The sequence below is a fragment of the Hippoglossus stenolepis genome, chromosome 12, assembly GCF_022539355.2.
Source record: "Hippoglossus stenolepis isolate QCI-W04-F060 chromosome 12, HSTE1.2, whole genome shotgun sequence".
In the NCBI taxonomy this organism is placed as follows: domain Eukaryota; kingdom Metazoa; phylum Chordata; class Actinopteri; order Pleuronectiformes; family Pleuronectidae; genus Hippoglossus; species Hippoglossus stenolepis.
The window spans coordinates 7581215-7599998 of NC_061494.1; the positions used below are offsets into that span (position 1 = coordinate 7581215).

Genomic DNA, 18784 nt, shown 5'->3' on the forward strand with positions numbered 1-18784 from the left:
ATGGATGGATGGATGGATGGATGGTGCACAGCATCACTGAGATCCAAGATGTACTTTCAGGGTAAATTGCATTGGACGTCTGCCAGTCCTTTACAAGGTCAGCACCAGCAAGGTCATCCCAGCAGCCAACAATGCACAGTGTTTATTATCAGCAGGATCCTTCAAAGTAAAAGAGAGTGTAACTACATCAGCACTGGGGTGGAAAATGCCTGCAGTGACTCTCTTGTTATCCTCTAAATTCGCTGGATGAAGCAATAGGATTTTGGAATATGTAAGAAGGCATGTTCTGAGATTTTAATCTTCAAAGTCTTCAAATATTGGGATGGATTTGTTTCTGCAAAAAAACTTTCAGAGCATCTTCTTAACAAGCCAAATGCATATAATCAACATCTAGCCAATGAATTATTTATGTCAGATGTGATCGTCTTCTTTCTTGGAAATATTGAGTGATTGACTTGTCTGTTTGGAAAGTTGGTGAAAGAGAATCTGAGCACACTCAAAAGCAATGTAACTCCGCAGTGCACTGATATGCACTGGAAACATTATGGAAAAACATAATGCAAAGACAGAGCTATACGCTGATTAATGATAAAAAACCCTTGATATTCATCAAACTGATAAGTCTAATCACATATCTCTACTTTCTCCTAGTAAATGAAATGAATCACTGAGGTCCATAGACATGATGAACAGCAGCAGACAATGACAAAGCACAAAATACCCTTTTTGTCTGGAGATGTCGGGCTCGGCCTGGACATCAGGTTCCTCTTTGTCTGACAGGGTGCACAGCAGAGGCAGGACGTCTGGAGCTCAGCAGCCTGAGTTTACTATTTACATCAATACAGGACTTGATCTAATTCAAATACATTTAGCTTAAAAGCACACTTTTATTCTCAGAGAAGAGATAAGATGTGATAGTCATGAGCTGGAAGACGTAAACTGTTACACCCCCACACGCAGACACATGGACCTGAGAGTACCTGAGGAAATGCTACTCTGCTGCATTGAGGCGCTGCCCTCCAACTGTCATCCACTGTGTGGTAGCTTTGACACAACTACCCACACACTCGCAGATCAGCCCACACATGCTCGTAAAACAAGGCTGCCGCCCCTGCAAGCAGACAAATTAGCATCGCACACATAACACATCCCCAATGTTTTCATAGCCTCTGCTGTTTCTGCATCCTGCTCCGCACTGGAAGAAACACACACACACACGCACACACACACAGCTCTTTATGTTTCCCATGTCTTACCATCCAGTCCGAAGCAGGAGGTGATTTTTTGGGCGTAGTTGCAGAGCCCATCGTAGCCAGGCTGATTCCTCTCCGTATTCCTCTCCCCCATCTCTACACACTCCCACACACACCGTCCCGTCCAGCAGCACTTTCACTCCTTCCCCAGCACATCAATTATTCAGCCTTTTGCCAGGACACATGCATGCGCATTCACAGCAAACCCTCCTACATGCCATACAGTATACAGAGAGAGAGAGAGAGAGAGAGAAAAGTGCTGATGCAGAGGGTCATGCTGCTGGAGCATGAGCAGCCCTCTCCAGTGGTCGGATAAGGAGGAGGCATCAGATTGGGTTACTGCAGAATGGAGCCTTGCCTCCTTTTTTTCATCAACCATTGATCATCAGGAGTGCACTGCAGTGTAACAGGAACGGTGTTCAGGATGTGCTAAACCCGCTCTAAAAAAAAGGGCGGGGCGGAGAAGGAAGTCAAAGCAAGGCAAGACTGGAGATGTACGAGGTGTCGGGGGATAGAGTCACTTAAAGCAATCTAGACATCCAAATGTGATGATTACTTTATGGTGTGATCACAGGAAAAGTTTCTGCGCATACAGGGAAGCATAAAAGTTACATGAAAATAAGATTTAAAATGATCAGGTATTTTTGAAAGAAAAAGCTTTTATGCATATTGCTTTAGGTCACAGGACTTTTACATTTTAAAATTGGAACCTTGTGGTAAATACTTTTGTTAGGAGGAGAGGAAAACCCTAAAATACATTAAATTCAGCACACTTCACTACTTTACGACAATGTCTCCAAAGAGGTTCGTCAAATCTAATATAAGATATGAGAAAACTGACTTTCCAACACTGACCCACATCCATGTTGTTTTAAGATCGTGCTGTGGAGCACAGACGGTCGGCCTAAATGGTCCAAGATGAACAATTCATTAACCGGCACCGCTAACCAAAACAGTGAAGGAACCCCACAGCTATTAAAATAAATGGTGAGATTCTGCTAAATGGAAAAGCTGAGGGAGGTTTCCCACACCAAGAGGGAGAATGTACAGTAGATGGAGGAATTTGAGAAGAAACATAATCCCTCAACTCCCAGGGTGACCTTGAACAATGTACTTCACCCCTTAGCTCATTGGCCATCAGCCTCGTAATGAGCGACTCACGGGGAGAAACGAAAATGGCTGCACTGCTTGAAATAATATATGCAATATGTGCTCTGTCAAAACCCCCAGGATACTAAAGGTTTTATTCTATCATGCCAGGCGATTCCAGACAAAAGAAAAACAGCACAGGAAATATGATGAGACTAAAAGGCTGGGAAAGAGTTGTATGCCCGCGAGGGTTTATTATAAGGTGGGGTGACTAATGGAAGGGCATCTCTTCCAAGGTGATGGCCCTGTGCTGATAGAAGAGGTGGGGGGTGGGTGACTGCAGGACTGAGAGCTCAGTAATGGCTGATGCTAGCTGGACAACTGTAAATGAGGCTAATCATAGGTGTGTATACCGAGAGGAGAAAACCTTGAAGTCATTTGATTGAATTGATTCCATTTTTTGACTTCCTGCAATGGGAAAAAAAATCAATCAATCACCCAAAATGTTTTAGTTCTAATCTTTCCTGCATGGATTTGATGGGTCTTTACTGTATTATTGACAATACTACATAATATAAAACTAGAATGACACTCAGAGCTTATACCTTCGCCGAGGCCCAACAGTCCCCTTATGAACAGTCCCCTTATTATCCCCCCAAATTGCACACACTCATAAATATCAGTCCCCTAAACCTGCCTGATTTATCTCATCAAGATCCATGACGTAATCTCTAGGAAATTGATGAAAATGTTGAAAAACACCCTGTCTCACAATGACAAAGACAGGGAAATAAATTCCTGGAGCCGCCCCCTGATCTGGACCCGCACCAACATTTTGTCGGTACTTCCCTGACCCATACCACATCCTTCCAACGAGTTTTGTACTAATCCCTTCAGTAGTTGTTGTGTAATCCTACTAACAGACAGACAGAGGTCAGACAGAGGTAATAATAAAACCAGAGAACAAGTTTCAGCTTTGAGGAGCTTTAAAATGAACATTAAAGTTGAGGGATAATGTCAATAATCCAATAGGACTGCGACTTGTAACTGTTTTCTCAATCAGTCTTTTCCTCCATAAAACATTAGGAAAAAACCAGAAAAACATATTCATTATAAATTTCTTCAGTCCCGTGTGGTGTCTTCAAATTGTTTTTTGGCCAACCAACAATCCAGCAATCTGATGCAACAAAAACAAGCCGCATATCCTCACAACCGAGTAGCTGAAGAGGAGGAAGTTTGGCTTTTTGTTCGATTGTCAAAATATGTGCCGATTAATTCCCTGTCAGTCGAGTTCTCAATCAGATGACATTCTGACTATAGCCAAAACATGGGGAGGTGCATGCAGGTTCTCTACATGCTAAACAAAAATGTATTTACATTGAATTGTTTATCTGCACTAAAACACATAATACATCAACATCTCAAGTGCATATGAAATGGGAGCACTATGACCCCTGTAACTGTGGAAGCATTGACTGTTGACCAAATGAGTTATTTGACATATTGTCCCAAACATGCACATTTGTGCCATTGCGCCTGATTTATCACATTTGTTTAGAGATAACTGGCACTTCACTATGTTAAAACTGTAGGATTTGGGGTTGTTACTTCTCATGAGTAATGATGGGCTGTTTGCTGGGGGCTTAAGCATGCTAATCAGATCCATGTACCACAGAGGGGCTGTCAATCGTTGCATGGGCTCTGAGCTCCATCGATCTCCACCGGCAGCCACGAAGGACAGATACAGTAGAGACCACTTCAGTGATGGAGGGGGTTCAAAGCCATCTTGAAAACAGCTACACAGAGAAGGGCAGTGACATACAGCTATAGAGCCTCTTTATGCAAGGTTGATGATTCATTCAATAACAGGATCAGACCAGCCATGGGGAATGCAGCTGCAGATTTACTATAATAATTTTGAGGGCAATCAATCAATCAGACTTTATTTATATGGTACTTTTCAAAGTGTAACACAAAGTGATTCACATCAAACACCCCCATCTCTAAGTACACAAAGCAAGAGCTTTACAGAGCACTAAGAAATAAAATAAAACACTCACTGAGGAAACGCTATCCCACCAATCTTCGGGACATGTACACAGGCCCATAGGCAACTGGACCCGGCCGCACCCCTCAGTGACGCCCCATCTCCCATCAGAGAGGCCTCCCCAGCCCCAGACCAGCAGGGGGTCCTGGGCCTATAGCCTCTGTGGGTTTTTACCTGTGTAACTAACCCACCAGTCAGCTAGAACCAAAGAAGCCCCATGGACAAGAGGTGATATGTCCCCAAGAAACATGTCATATTGTCTCAGTCAGACAATCTGATCACAGCAGGGACAGCTGGAGGCTCTTTGTCACTTCTGCCTCCAACAGAGTCACCTGACATGAATCCAGGACAGAGGTAGTCCTCTCCAGGTGGACCTTAGTGCTGTCTGCAAGGTTTGCAGGTTGATCTGAACTGGAATCAGCAGCAGACACAGTGAGACCAATAGTTTGTTCCTTTCCCCCCCCCCAAAAATCAGATACTTTTCATCACTTCACTAAAGGCTTGACTGGGGTGATCACACAACTCCACTGCATCCCAACCAGCCAGTTGAGAATGAACCCAGATCTACAGCTTGCAAGTATAGGCAACAATTAAGTGTGTGCAGCCTTTAACTAAATACATGCACCACCCCTGCTTACAGACGAACCATCCGCAGAAACAGCAACCAGAGGAGGTGCATGTGCGAAAAGCAGCGGGATCTATTTATAGTTGCACCAGAATACACAACTGTCCATATCAACAAGATAACTTGAGGGCTGCAGCAGTGGAAGGTGTAGTTTCAGCCATGCACCGGTGTAACCTACTTAGAAACACAGTCATTATTAACGCTGCCTCCAGAAAGACGACGCAAATGGGCTCTCTTCCCCACTGCGTCCATCCTTGAACCAAGACGCCCTCCACCAGTCGAAGAAGGACAGTGATAGGACTTCCACCTGTGTGTGTATTGTTATGAAGGCTTCTGCGGCAAAAGATACTCACCTCTAGCAGACATGCCCGGTAGGTAGAGCCTCTTTCTTTCTTTCTGCCTTTCTTTTGCAGGGATTGTCAGGAGGAGGAGGAGGAGGAGGAGGAGGAGGAGGAGAAGCCCCGGTGCGGTTGCGGGAGGAAGGATGGAAGACGGACAACCTGATGTTATCTATGCTTTAAGTTTTTTAACGAAGATTAAAGGCATGGAAGTGTTCAGCCTGCGATTTTTTTGGGGGGGCAGACCAGACTACACAGGCTGCGCGATGCAGAGAGCACTTTCCCAGCAGCGACGGGCATGCAGGGCGTGTCCTGGACCAGACAGCATCCCTCTTATTCTCCCACAACTTTGTGTCCATATTTGAACATAATGTCACAGAACTGCAGACTGGTGAACGAGATCAGATCCTTTGCATGCAGCTGCTGTCAGGTCACCCCAACCTAAAAGCAGCTAACCTACTTCTCCTTCCTCCCTCTGGGATGACTGTGCTGTTTGAGCTCAGTCGGAAAGTTGACAGGCGCTCTGGAGCATTCCCCCCCACCCCATTAATCCCGCTACCAAAAGGAAAATATGAGGCGGTCTATTTGACTTGTTTTCGGTTCATGATACTTTAAAGCAAGCTCGACCTTGTATTAGCAAAAAAAAGGGAAAACGCTGCAATCTGAGGGAAGCAGCTCCGATCACGTGGGAGGAGGATCAGTAACATTTTCCAGCTGACTGAGATTTTCCACATACTTTATGCCGCTGTGTTTATATGAATCACATTCTGCTCCATACGTGTTAGAGGTGCGCTCATTGATTCTCGTTTCCACGCAGAGAAACACTGATCCTTCCCTGAGTCCTTCTTCTCTTTGTATGCGTCGAGCGTTGTCGGTGATTATAAGACCCCTGTGTCTGGGGTCGCTGCGCCCCCTGCTGGTGCGCACGCGTTATCGTTTGGCGAGGGAAGTGCCACCGTGTCCAAAGTGTGCGATACTCGAGTCTGGTCCGGGGACGTGCGGTTGTTTACAGCGGCTGTGCCAGGTCCAACGTGCTCCAGTTTTATTGCTGACGGCCTCTCCTCTTCGTTTCAAGGGTCGGTGTATGAAACCTCCAATCTGGATCGAGGCGGCAGCAACAGGAAGAAGAAGATAGAGGAATTCTCTAGGTCTTCTCGGGAGAAACTGGTCCAGTCGAAGAACAAAATGTTCTCCAAATTCACCTCGATCCTCCAGCACGCGGTGGAAGCGGTGGGTTACAGTCACCCACACCATATGTTCATCTACTGGCTCTGTGATGTGTAATGTTTGTTCCCAGTAGCGGAGGTAGCGGAGGCCTCTGGTTTCCCAGACATCAACACAACGTCAGCATTGGGATACGCTGCTAACTAGGGAGCTAGCACATTAGCGTTTTGTGTTGTCTATTTGTATTTATTCCCTGCTAGCTACAATGTACCAACGTGTGTTTCTGTTTGCCCGATGTCTTCTGACACGAACTAACACATCGACTCATCAGTGTTAAGTCGGAATCTCAGCTCGTCGACATGGTGACACATATCTCGACAAACTGAGCGTTAGCCACAGACGTCAGCTGATAATAGCCGCAAGAAGCTAAGCTAACGGCCGTAGCTAGCTGGTTAGCTCTCCCGTTTCAAACAGCGGGGTCTCATCACGAGGAGCGGTGTCGAAATGCCTGGACAGGCTCGTCTTATGTTGCGCAAACGTCTCGTCCATATTTCAGCCACAGTTTGTTGGTTATGTCGCACCGCGGTTCAGAAAAGCGTCATGTAGCATATATTAGCCAGCTAGCTAACTAGCTGCAAACCAGTAGTTACCTGCCCGTTACCTGTTCTCCAGCTGCTTCATGTCAGGGGCTTCTGAGGGATCACTTCTTACTCAGGTTTACAGGGAAACGTCTAAAACGGCTTGTTATAAACAAATGTCTTATAACTTGATGTTGTGTACGAGGATAAGACCCATAACAAGTGTCACTACTGTGTCACATGAAAGGGAAAGTTTAATTCAATTCTGGAACTTTGATCACAACTTGGACTCAGGCATTTTGCAAACTAGCATCATTCAAGCAATGAACTATCTCATTTGAAACTATTAGATCAAACTCAAAGAACCATCCTCATAACGAACACGTTCTTAATCTCTGTTTAAAATGTTAAAGTGACTGACACATATCTTCATGTTAGTGTTGTAATTAGCAGGATATCTCAGTTCCAGCTGTATAAACAGACAATATGCTTGTTGATAAAGTTTTCATGTTTATAATTTCAATATCCTTTTCCTGTTGCAGCTTGCCCCATCGCTGCCCTTGCAGGAGGACTTTGTCTATCACTGGAAGGCCATCACACATTATTACATCGAGACTTCAGGTAAGAAGAGAGACAATGATGTGGATGCTGTGATCATGTTTTCCTCAGGTGTAGTTTTATTGTTGTGCAAAGATGATGTCTGTTTAAGGGCACCAGTCTTAGGTTTGACTTCAATGAGGGAAATCTAGGCCTGTTCAGAAGTTTTTCATAGTGTGTAAAAGAGTAGTATAGTTACAGATAAAGATATATTCACTGTTGATGAATCAATTCATTACTTTTAAAATAAAATCTTAAAGAGTTGGCTTAAACTTGATTTATGAGCAAATTGCAGCATTTTAAATCACAGGCTGCATAACCAACATTTCCTGACTGGGGAGAATGCTGGGAATGTTGTCCTGGTTGGGTTAGTAATAACAACTATGTGGACCAGCTCCAGTCTGTGAGAGTAATTCCTTCACCTGTGTGCTCTGCACAAGTAGAAGTCTCTGTGTGCTCTGTGACTGTGTCAATTTCATTTAAGCTGGTGCTTGGTGGTGAAACCCAGTAATGTAATGTTTCTCGAACTGACTGACATGAGCTTTTTTGAATAATTTGGACCAGGAAAGTCTGCTTCTCGCACTCTTCACTCTAAACAATGGAGGATTATGTTTTCTACAAGTATTACATAAACAAACTTGTTTTCATGTAATCGCTGGTTTTGCAGACTTGTGACTTAAGCGACGCTGTCGTTGTTTTTTGACTGACCTTAATTGACCACCACGCAACCACTTGTGCATAATATTGTTATTAATCTTTATTTCTTATTCGTCCATTATGCATTGCCCTGTTGTTTGCTCGCTTGTTCCCTATCCTGATAAAGTTAATGTGACACACTTACACACGTGTGCCACAGTAAATGCAATTAAATGTTAAATAAAGAACTTTACTGTGAAGCTACCCAGGGAGCGATTGACAATAACAGTTGAATTAGCGAACACAAAATATGGCTTGATGAAATGTGCACCTTTACGAGGATTCTTTTTTAATAATAACAAAGATCAGTTGATCAGAATATTGAAATAACCTTTCAGTAACTGGAGTGAACTTCATTTTACCCAGGGTGCTATGCAGTTAAGCAGTTTTGCTTTTGTCTGTTAACGAGAAAAAGAAAAGATGTAGCTTTGCACAGGTGAAGTGGTTTGATTTAAGCTTTTTTATGCTGAAACTGAGAGGCCTTTTTCTTTGTGTTTTTACATTATAGACAAACAGGTTCTTACATGTTTTTGTGTTTTCTCCTGTTAGATGACAAAGCTCCAGTCACAGACACCAACATCCCATCCCACCTGGAACAGATGCTGGACATCCTGACCCAGGAGGAGAAGGAGAGGGAGTCTGGAGAGACAGGGCCCTGCATGGAGTATCTCCTACACCATAAGATCCTGGAGACTCTCTACACCTTGGGCAAGGCCGATGTAAGACAGTCATGCTTTGGTAACTACATGAAATACAAATTCAGGAAGATATACATTTCATGATATGACACCTAAGTGATGTCAGATTAAATTTAGAAGAAATCAAGGCAGAGAATTAATTAGGAGTCCGTGGAGTTTGGGGAAGCTGTTATTGTGCAATCAGCTGAAGTGCAACAGTGAATCTAAAAGCTTGTGTGCTGTAGAGCCATGTGTGGATACCTGAGCCTGTGAGGACCCTGTGAATCCCAGTGGGCCCTGACGGAATTGGACAAAGATTTCGGTCAGAAAATTGTGGCCCAAGCCCCACTCTAGTGGACGGATCTGTTTTGGTCGATGACCCGAATATATTCTAAACATTTTCTGTTTGTATGTTTTTCAGTGTCCTCCAGGGATGAAACAGCAGGTGCTAACCTTCTACACAAAGCTGCTAGCCCACATTCGTCAGCCTCTCCTGCCACATATCAACGTTCACAGACCTGTACAGGTAAGATGTGTACCAGTCTAGATTTCTGTGTATATTTGATCGTTCTTTTTCCTGAAAATAGTCCATTAAATGACAGCTTATGTAACTTATTTCTAACTGTTTTCTTCTGTGGCTGTTAAAATGTGCTTTCAGAAACTAGTCCGTCTGTGTGGGGACGTGCTCGCTGCTCCGACAGAAAATGAAGAGATCCAGTTCCTTTGTATAGTTTGTGCCAAACTGAAGCAGGACCCATATCTTGTCAACTTCTTCCTTGAGGTGGGTTTGCTATAACACCAGAGAGAAATAAAATTAAAAAAGCTTCACATTCATAAATATTAATTTGTATATATTACTTTCAAGAACCTTACAAGATTTTAAGAACCTAGCTCAGAAAATGTCTCTTATTTTGTGACGTTTCTTGCAGAATAAGTTAAAGAAACCTGAGTTGAGGAGTCCTGAAAGAGCAGAGTCTGTGAAGGCTCCAGACACTGGTCAGTCTCTCACAGGGGAACAGGCCGGGGGCCCAGAGGAGCCACAGGCTGCTGCTGCTGCCGCCTCCACCTCAAGTCCAACCAGCAACAACAACAACAACAGTCACAATTACAATCTGGTCACCTCCCTCCTCAACCTCACAAAGAGCCCTGTGAGTAACCTATGATTTAACTTTTTTTCCTTTGTAGTGAGTTTAAAGTTGGTGTCCATGACCCATGTTCTTTTTTCTGTCCACGTCTTATCCCCTCAGGATGGCAGGATAGTGGTGAAGGCGTGTGAGGGCCTAATGCTGCTGGTCAGTTTACCAGAGCCTGCTGCTGCCAAGTGTTTAATTGAAAACACGGAGCTCTGTGAGCTTCTGACTGACAGGCTGGTCTCCTTCTACAAAGCCCTGCCGAAGTCCTTGGACCCCCTGGACATTGAGACAGTGGAGGCAGTCAACTGGGGGTAAATGTCTTTCTAGTGTTTACCTCCTAAAGGGTTGATCATACAGTCCTCGTTCCATGTCTGCTGAGAGTTGTATACTCATTCCGCTCACACATACATGCCTACAGTCCCATTCATACTAAAATGAGGGTCAGCGTTGGTCTGGCATTCCTCACATGCACACCTTATCCCACATTCCTTTTCAGTAGGTGGACATATTGCACCCGGAACATGTGCAGTCTACACGTTCAGTCAGTGTACAGCTGTGTGTCCTTGCACATCTTCAAAGTTGGGTTGTACAAAGTAGCGACTGGCTCTCCTTGCACAGCCTCTTTTCAAAAACAAGCGTCCACGAAAATGTTGAACAATAAAATATGTTGTACCTGGAGCATGCACAGTAAGCGCAGTCAAATTTTAAGCTGCATGCGGACGGCTGCATAGAGGTCCGTACGCACCCTGGCAGACGTGTGGATGGCGATATTTACGGACTGAAACTATGAATTAGCCTTAAAACCACATATTCAATGAAATTGGAACTGTAGCAACTGTGTCATTACAGCATGATTGTTCAAACAATATTCTCTGTGGATAATTTAAAAAAGTTGTTTTATCTTCTTCTCTCTTCCAGTCTGGATGTATACAACCTGAAGGAGGATGCTGCTGTGTTCGCAGGGAAGAGGGCTCTCATCTCCTTCCTGTCCTGGCTGGATTACTGTGACCAGCTTATCAAGGAGGCTCACAAGGTCCGTAACCACTGCTGACTCACTGTGTTTTGATGCATCATTTTTTAGTCAGAGATGACACAACTTCTATGCAAAGAAGTTTTTTTGTATCAGAACAGCACAGACGGCTGAACAGCATTTCTTTGTTTTTCTTCACCGCCTTTCAGTTGGCTGCTACAGTGATGGCAAAAGCAGTCAGGGAAAGATTCTTTGTGTCTGTGATGGAACCACAGCTTATGCAGACGTAAGTCGTCAATCAATCAATCACGTTCTTCAAAGGTCTTTGTCTTTCTTGTCAGTGTGTTGTGACTGCTCAGTGACTAATGAGCTGTGCCTCTCGGTGCTAACAGGTCTGAGGTTGGAATCCTGACGTCCACAGCCCTGCTGAACAGGATCATCAGGCAGGTGACCTCAGAGGCTCTGCTGCAGGAGATGGTTTACTTCCTGCTGGGAGAGGAGAAAGATGCAGAGACTCCAGGGACCGTCGCCCAGGCTCCACTCAGACACAGACTCATTGAGCACTGTGACCACCTGTCCGACGAGGTTCTTATCACACAGTTGTTTATATTCAGGAGATCTCAAACCACTCAAACCACATTCTGATTTGGGCTGGGACGCATATGAAGGAGCGCCTACACAGCTGACGTCCTCTGACCTGCTACAATTTCACAATTAATCTGAAGGATTTTTATGCTGTTCAATGCGTTGATATTTTTAGTAGCCACCACCACAATATCAACACTGAACATCACATAATGACTTCTATCTTCTTCAGACTCTGCTGTGTCTATCTCTTACTTGCGAAGACATATACACACACACACCGACACACACATTGACATCAGTCACATCTAATATCTAGAAGCATCACTTGGTGATTATTTGCATATAGAAAGTGAGATCCGATCACATCAGGACACATTTTAATTCCAGGGCCAAACATGAACGTCCTTAATTTCCTACAAATGGCCATCTGCCCTTCAAAGATTCAGATTTCCAGTCATCACACAAACCATGAATTTTAATTAGTATCTGACAAGGCGATTGCGCACATTTTCCTCACACAAAAGACGGATGACTCATCTCTTCGATGTTTAAGCAGCATCTGCCCACTTTTCTGTCAGCGAGCAAACACTTGGCACATTGCTGTTGATTTAAAGTGGGAGGTAATCCTCATTCTTTCCTCCCTGTCCCCAGATCAGCATCATGACGCTGCGGCTGTTCGAGCATCTCATTCAGAAGCCCAACGAGCACATCCTCCACAGCTTGGTGCTGCGGAGCCTGGAGGAGAGGAACTACCTGGAGAACAAACCGCAGGAGGAGCGGGAGCCCCTGGAGAACGGCCAGCCCCACGACGCCGTGTAAGGACCTGCCTCTAACCTTGACCTCGCCGAGCTGCCCCACTTTACACGCACGTTGTGGGAAATCCTTTGCACAGACACAGTCCAGCAGAAATAAAGTGAATGCATCAACTAGCTGTGTTTTTTAGATGTCCTACCACTTAATGAATTATTCATCACTTTGTGTTGAGTCAGTGAGATTCTTCTGAGCCACGACTAAGTGGGATCACGCTAATCCAAGTCTGCCACTTGCTGTAAATCAAAGTCAGTCTAATGAGACTGAAATATAATGAGAAGTGATTGTGTATCCTTGTCTTTGTCTTGAATGATGAATGAAAATGACAATTAAGACATAAACCTCTTAAGAGGCATTTCTCAAATTTTCCTGTTGATCATTTTCAAAGGAATGAATTATTTCAAGATGCAGTTTTTTCACACATTCTTTCATATTTATTTCATGTAGTTGTTATAGGGTTTGCAGAAGAGTTGACTTAAATCTTTAAAAACACAACTTTTCAGAAAAGTCCCATTTTAAAATCTGTCCATTATATAACAGACTTGAAAGTTGCCACACAGGCCCCAAGTGTTATTAACTACTATCAGATCTTCTGAATCTCAAATCGAAATCTTACAAGAGATAAAACATTTAACGACGTAACAACCAGTTGGTTCCTTTCATCCATGTGTCTTGTTGCACGATGAAAAAAATTTTGAAATCGGATAAATATCAGTAATTTAGAATCTTTGATGAACTTGTGTTCTCTCTGCAGGGACCTCGAGGAGGATCCACTGTTCGGTGACGACCCCTCTCCAGACAGCAGGCTGTCTGGTTCTGATTGGCTGAGCTCCTCTCCACCGCAGAGTCCTGACCACTCCAAGTCCGACGGGAAGACAGAGGTCCACAAGATTGTCAACAGGTGACAGAGCTCATGATACAACATGTGTTGGGTTGCTCTGCCTGTCTTAGTCTTAAAGTTGTAACTCTTCCATATTTATTTCTGCAGTTTCTTGTGCCTGGTGCCTGATGAGGCCAAGTCATCTAATCACGTTGAAGGAACAGGCTATGACACCTACCTCAGAGACGCTCACAGACAGGTGAGATGTTGCTTACCTGTCACAACACTTTCCCGGAGCGTTTCACCAAAAAATGTAAAGATGGGTGACAGGACCGTGAAGCCAACGCATATCACCACCTGGTGTTTGAATGCAGGATAGGTCATACGTCCTTTCTCCTCCATGTTAGTGGATGAGACATGGACCAAGCTAAAGTCAGAGTACACTTTGAATACATTTTTGTCAAAGATGGTTTCTGTCATTTTAGGTCTTTTTTTGTTGATTTTCTCTGATAAGTTTGGTTTTAATTAGTTATTTGATGCTATAAAAATGGGGTGTGATTGGTTGAGTGTGTGTATTGTCGGTACCTCGAGACCGTGGCTTCCTTCTCCTGGTCACTACTGCACACACCCTGGCTCCAAATTACATCTCCGTGTTAGCGGTTAGGTATCTAGGGGTATTTTGGCTTCAAATCTGGAAAGTGGGAGGAAGTGGAGACACGTCGTCAAACTTTATGTTCTTTACTTTATCAACAGGGCCGAGACAGCTTCTGAGTGACTGTCACTCATTATTTGTTTTAATTGTCCCCCTCAGTTCAGGGACTTTTGTGGGGTGTGCCAGCGGTGGGACTGGAGGGGAAATCCTAAACCTTTCGAGAAGTGTAACTTGGACAACCCGTTCTTTGAGGGACACTTCCTCAAGGTTCTCTTCGACCGGATGGGTCGCATCCTAGATCAGGTCAGTTTGATTCACAATATACTAAACATCTGTGGTACCACTGTCATCATTCAGAACAACTGTACGCTTTGCTGTCCAAATGTCTGTATTAACTTTCTGTTGCAGCTCCACTAATCCACAAGTCTGAATAACACAGTAAAATGATTGCTTTAAAATCAGAAATGCAACTTTGCCTCTTATAAAACAAACGGAAACAAAAAGAACAGGTAGTGTTCTGCTCATTGAGCGCCTGTATTGAAATGAATCCTCCTGTTATCGGATGGAAATATTAAGACCTAATAAACTCACTAATTCAGAGGTTTCTGAAGCAAAGTACAACTGGTTAATCTAGCTTGACATGTACAACCAGATTGCAGTGAATCAATGAAGCTTTCGGTATGTAAAGATGTAATTGTTGTGCCTGTATATCCGAACAGTAAAATCTTCCTGCAGTCGAACGTGTTCCGTGCAGCTGAGTTTAAATGAGGTCGTCTGTTCACCAGCGCAGCTCCAAAATACTTCTACTGTTGCAAAATGCAAATGAGCAGCTGATTATGCAGAGGCCTTCCAATTATTTAGAAAAATAAAAACGAGTGTCATAAACAAATGTGAAAAACGACGTTAGATGGAATCGTCTAGATGACTAATAGAGATTTAGAAGCAAAATGCACTCGCTGGCAGCTCTCTGGTTTCTTCGTGTGCCTCTTGGGAAATCAAATATTTCTTTTGATTTCCTAAACGCTGCGAGGGAGTGTTATATTAATTGTCTAATGTGAGATTTTTCAGTTAGTTATTATCGTCAATGCTTCTTCTGCCGTGTCCTCTGTCTCGCAGCCGTACGACGTGAACCTACAGGTGACCGCCGTGCTGTCCAAGCTGTCTTTGTTACCACACCCCCACCTACACGAGTACCTGCTGGACCCTTATATCAGCCTGGCCCCGGGCTGCAGGTCTCTGTTCTCTGTCATCGTCAGGGTAAGACTGCTGTTTAGATTACACCCTGTTTATCTTATTCATCCCTGATGGCAGACACTTCCATTCCCAGAGAAGACCGTCACTGTTATTTAAGGTTTCTAACTTTATGGTTTCTGTCAGGTGTAGTATTGTGAAGTGTTGAAGATTGGTTTTCCAAAATGTTCAGTGCAACAAAACAAAGTCATGATTAAGTGTTGGCATTTATCTCAAGCCAGAGCAAGTGTGAATTCCACTTCTCTGTAATCTTCTCTGCGTGCTGCTACTTGACCTGTTTCTTACTGGAAGAAAAGCTCCTCTCCGACAGTCTCCTTCTGGGAATCAGTCCAACTCCTTTTCTTAAAAACCTGTCCCAGTGGCTCACAGTGAAGCAGCAGTTTAGAGGCATCTGGAAGCAGCAGAAAAAAACATCACCCATGAAAACAAAATGTTTTTACGTCTCTACTACTGTACTATTGCTGGTATGATGCTAAAATGATTATCAACTCACACGCTGCTTCTCTATAGATTGTATATATATATAGTGGTAATAGGGGAAATTGTATTACTTTATAACAAATCTGTTCCTGCGTGTTCCTGCAGGTGGTGGGAGATCTCATGTTGAGGATCCATCGCATCCCAGACTTCACCCCCAAACTGCTGCTCGTGAGGAAGAGATTATTAGGTCTGGAGCCAGAGGGCATCAAGTACGTACTTCCACACGGTTCCATGCACTTACCTCCTGTGTTTACTTTAGCGGGTGCAGTTTTTAATCAATTGTTTCCTCGTTTAGTATCGACCACATGACTCTGCTGGAGGGCGTGATCGTGCTCGAGGAGTTCTGCAAAGAGCTGGCGGCCATCGCCTTCGTCAAATACCACGCAGCTGCCTCCTCCTCGCCGTAATCTTTCCTGCTGTTCGTCCATCTGCCTCGGCCCGGCAGACCGGGGTCGGGATGAAACCAGGTCTTTGGGGTGTACTGGCACTGGTGACACAGGGTCGGCAAAACATTACCACTAACCACTCATCCCTGCAAAACTGTTAAAGCCCACACGGACGTGGTTTCATCACTCCCTCCTCCTCTCGGGCTCTACTGTAAAAAAAGGTCAGACACTGCCCAGCAGCCAGCGGAGGAAGAGGAGGAGGAGGAGGAGGAGGAGGCGGCGAGAGGCTGAGGTGCAGGAGATGCTCACTGGACTCTTTCAGCCTCTGCATTGTCTCTCTCGATCCCCCCCCACCACCACCATCTTTCTCTCTCACCAGCCAAAAGATGATAGCCCTGTAATTACTATGTCAAGGGGAAAAGATGTTGTGTATTTATTTCCTGTCCCGTTGTCACCCATTTGTAAAAGTCAATGCCTTAGTGTGGGATCACACCTTTCAGTTACAGAAAACTGTTTCTTTTTGAAACATTTAAAAAAAACAATCTCTGCTCTCTCACATGTTGTCTGTTTGAAGACAAGAGGCTGCAGAGAAACTACCCACGACTCCTCAACCCTTATGTGTGTGTGTGTGTGTGTGTGTATGTGTGTGTGTAGTTACAAAAGTCCTGACGTGCAGTATTTACGATACTGCACCCCCTTTTTAAATACCAAGTCGTCTTATTATTTATTTGTTTGCTTTCAGGTTGCCTTTTTAAACTCGCTTGTGCTGTCAGAGCTCATCTTTGATCACCGTCGCCCAAAGATCCATCTCATTTTCTTCTGTGAAATGGTGAATTTTGCAAGTTATGCTGAATTTGCACATGAACCTCATTGCATCACGTTGCACGTGTTACATTGTTCGACTTCATTCATGCCTTTTTTGTCGTTGGCTTTTAGGAAAGAGGCGTCTTGTTTTTGATTCTCCAGCAGATTTTGTTCAGAAATCTCGCTTCTCCAGACCCAGTGTTGATTTTCTCACACAGTGTTTAATTAAATCCGAGATAATCTGTGTTATTATTTTTACACCAATAATTAGTTTACTCTAGTCATGGGAGGGTGCAGAGGAAATACCGTCGCTTACAGCCGTGGATCTTGAATCAGATTGGATTTATTTTTAAAAGATTTATAAGAAAACCAACCGGCCTTTGTACAAACAAGTGCAAACCTCCTCCAAGGTTAACGGCCTTTCTCGCCATGCTGAAGAAAAAGATTCCAGGATCCCTGTGGAGGAAATCAGTTGAGTAGTTGTTACGTATTCTTACAAACGACCACAGGCCGATGAAAACTTAACCTCCTCGGCAAAGTAGAAAGTAAGAAAAGACAATTAGAAGAACAAAATGTAGTCGGTGCAAACCACAGTCTGTGGCTGCAGTGTCCTTAGAGCTTTGTGTTCCTCTGCAAGTTGTCATCACCTCCTATGTGTAGTTGCGTTTACTTCAGTATTACTTCAAATCAAAGTCTTACCCCACTTACATCAGGTTCGAATTCTTCTGAATCAAGATGTTAACGTTAACTTAATTTCCTGTCTGATGTTGCCGTGCGAATGCTTCTGCGATTGGTTGGTTGGTGTGTATGGCGATGACCTTGTTCATGGGTTGTCCGTGTGTGGGCAGAGTCGTGAATGGAAGCCGTGAGTCCCTGGTCTTGAGCTTTTGATTTGTTTTTTTCCTCTCTCATATCTCAAGCACCTGAACGACATTATGCAACAGCTTGCATGGAATCAGATTTGCACATTGTCTTTCTTCATCCTCCTTTATTATGTAAATATAATTAAAAAAGCTTTTTTTTTTCTTAAAATATTTTCTTTCATACACCAAAAAAATAAAATATCTAGGTTGTATCATGAGTAATGTTTCTATTTCAACGTGAAACTTTTTCACTAATTGTCAATCATGCACATTTTTAAAAAATCAACTACTCTTTTTCTGTACAGTTGTATATTGTATGTGTACAATAGCGATGGAGATATACTACCTGGTGTATTATGCATGCTTATACATACGTTTTCTTCTGTTGAGGGAGAGAAAAGCGGCGGACCTGCTGCCGCGTGGGGCGATTTGTGAGCTGTCAGCACTTTGCTCTGACCCGACCGGTAGAAACGATGCCTTACTTCACACTGTGGATCTCTGACCACGCCTCTGATCCACGTGCGGGGGCTTTTCTGCTTCACTGCAGTGTGTTGTGATCTTACTGTGCTTCTGTCTCTTGTGTTTGGGTTGTGAAGATGTACAGAACTCTTTTGAGTTTAAATCTGATTTGCCAACTGATTTCAGACCAGTCACTGTATCATGCTCATCGCTGCTTTCCTCCTCCCCCTCATGCTTCTTCACCCTCGTGGCCACTTTGATTATGTGATTGTGTAAAAGCATTAACTGATACATTAAGATAAGATGCATGCAGTCCCCCCCCCGCCCCCCCCGCCTTCCAGTCCCTCACAGAGTAACCAGAAGCCATCACCTCGCTGTTCATTTACTCCTCATCAGCAGCCGTCTTCACCTCACTGCTCCTCTTAGGTTTCATTAAGGACAATATGGTTTTATTTCAGATGCTCCGTCCCAACTACAAATAAAGATAAAGGTCTTCAGCAGGAG

General features: G+C 43.9%; 2 protein-coding genes across 5 annotated transcripts in view; one reads left to right on the forward strand and one right to left on the reverse strand.

The window, feature by feature from the left end:
- The window catches only part of ablim1a (actin binding LIM protein 1a), a 44320-nt gene extending 38509 nt beyond the window's left edge, over window positions 1-5811 (reverse strand). The window contains exon 1 of one of the 3 annotated variants that reach the window (XM_035172439.2): window positions 5368-5811. In XM_035172439.2, coding sequence (XP_035028330.1) covers window positions 5368-5380 — 13 coding nt within the window. In that variant the 5' untranslated portion in view covers window positions 5381-5811. Of the gene's footprint in view, window positions 1-1256; window positions 1497-5367 lie in introns of those variants that run through there. The other 2 variants (XM_035172435.2, XM_035172444.2) reach the window with 2 other exon arrangements.
- Window positions 5812-6258: 447 nt separating this feature from the next.
- Window positions 6259-18780, forward strand: fhip2a (FHF complex subunit HOOK interacting protein 2). 2 transcript variants are annotated; one of them, XM_035172446.2, is made up of 17 exons: window positions 6259-6582; window positions 7637-7715; window positions 8937-9106; window positions 9486-9590; window positions 9723-9845; window positions 9994-10212; window positions 10312-10508; window positions 11116-11230; window positions 11377-11453; window positions 11560-11752; window positions 12407-12570; window positions 13320-13466; window positions 13554-13644; window positions 14197-14340; window positions 15154-15294; window positions 15874-15977; window positions 16064-18780. In XM_035172446.2, the coding sequence occupies exons 1-17, from the start codon at window positions 6538-6540 to the stop codon at window positions 16173-16175; spliced, it is 2226 nt and encodes a 741-aa protein (XP_035028337.1). In that variant the 5' UTR covers window positions 6259-6537; the 3' UTR covers window positions 16176-18780. The 2 variants fall into 2 exon arrangements, with proteins under 2 accessions (XP_035028337.1, XP_035028338.1); XM_035172447.2 differs by lacking the exons at window positions 6259-6582; window positions 7637-7715 and having other exon boundaries at window positions 8991-9125.
- The last annotated feature ends 4 nt before the right edge of the window (window positions 18781-18784 follow it).